The 1,383-nt window shown below is 31.7% G+C and overlaps 1 protein-coding gene across 1 annotated transcript; it reads right to left on the bottom strand.

Moving 5' to 3' along the window:
* Nucleotides 1-87: 87 nt before the first annotated feature.
* HELRODRAFT_92935 (hypothetical protein) lies at nucleotides 88-809 on the bottom strand (the record flags this gene model as incomplete). Its single annotated transcript, XM_009014477.1, has 2 exons — nucleotides 88-219; nucleotides 603-809. Coding segments are annotated over 2 exons (339 nt in total), but the record flags the coding sequence as incomplete, so codon positions are not given.
* Nucleotides 810-1,383: the final 574 nt, after the last annotated feature.

The raw sequence follows: 1,383 nt of genomic DNA, 5'->3' as shown, positions 1-1,383 counted from the left end.
GAGAGAAAAAAAAGTTAATTTCAAAAGTCTTTCAGAAATAAAGCGTAGTGCGCTATATCAGTTCAAACAATTTTAAATTCAAACAAATCAGGAAGAAGAACAGACCTGGGGGATGAGGTTCTTGAAGCTTTCCATGATTCTTGAACTTTTGGCTTCCTGATAGTAGGAAAACAATCCTGTCACTACCACAACAACGGTTAACACGATGCCAAGGTAGAGCTAAGTGGAGGAAAATTTATGAATGTGGAAAAAACTTTTTAGGTGTGGTTGGTTTTGTCGTGGCTGGCTGGTAATTTGCTTAACTTTTATCAATTTTACAGTTCTAGTAACAGTTTCGTTCGGTTTTTTTTTCTCAAAATCAAACCGCCGAAAACTTTGTAAATAAAGTTAATTATCTCAAAATATTTAGAAAATATTTAAATCGGTAAAGTGAAAATTACACTCCTACAAGTCGTGAATTAAATCAAAAATCATATCACTACGTTACCTAACCAAACACAATTATATAAAACAAAATTACAACACAACAAACAAAACATAAATCTCAACAATCCCGAAATTTCTAAAATCCCAAAAATTCCAAAAATCCCAAAAATTCCAACATTATCTTTAGACGGATCTTCAGCCGTTGAAGCGACAATGGAGTATGCCACGAAACAAAGGATTGCCCCGACCCACAAAAGAATCGAGAATCCGCCAAATAGCTGCTTGCAGAACTTCACCCATTCCGGTGTTGTCTTTGGAGGGGTAAGTTGGTTGGGGCCATCTCGTTCCAAGATTTCTCTAGCCCTCTGGGTGGTCAAGCCCTGTTATTTTTTGGGGGGGGGAAGTTGAAATAAAACAATTATAAAATCAAAATTTTAGCTATTCCATTACAATGTTGTCACAAGAACGTGAAAATTTGTTTTACGAAATTTCCCATCGCAGAATCATTCATAGATTCAAAAATGTTTTCAATATTGTATCTATGTGTTGATGAATTATCCAAAAAAATTGAAATTCTACAAAATCATTCTTCAATTTCAAATTTGACACAATATTTCTATTTGACACAAAAAATCCTCTACCACTAATTATTAAATCATTCCAATAATCTAGGTAAATATTCTAATTAGAGCTATGCATTCTTCGAAAATAATGTTCAACAATTAAAATAATATTTATTTAATTTAAAAATAGATAACTTAGCAAGACAAAGTTTAGAAGAAGTGTTTTAAACTTTCTAATCAAAACTTTTATAGTTACATTGCTTTCCATTAATAGTTTTATAGCATTTTTTATAGCTTTCCATAGTTTTGCAGTTTTTCCCATAATTCCTTTCAGAAAAATTGCACTTGGATGAAAAAATTTTTTTTTTCGTTTGGAAAATTGTATGGATGGAAA

The sequence above is a fragment of the Helobdella robusta genome (genome assembly GCF_000326865.2).
Source record: "Helobdella robusta unplaced genomic scaffold HELROscaffold_1365, whole genome shotgun sequence".
NCBI classification, from domain to species: Eukaryota; Metazoa; Annelida; class Clitellata; order Rhynchobdellida; family Glossiphoniidae; genus Helobdella; species Helobdella robusta.
Note: the sequence above shows the minus strand (reverse complement) of the source record. Positions and strands in the feature narration are given on the sequence as shown.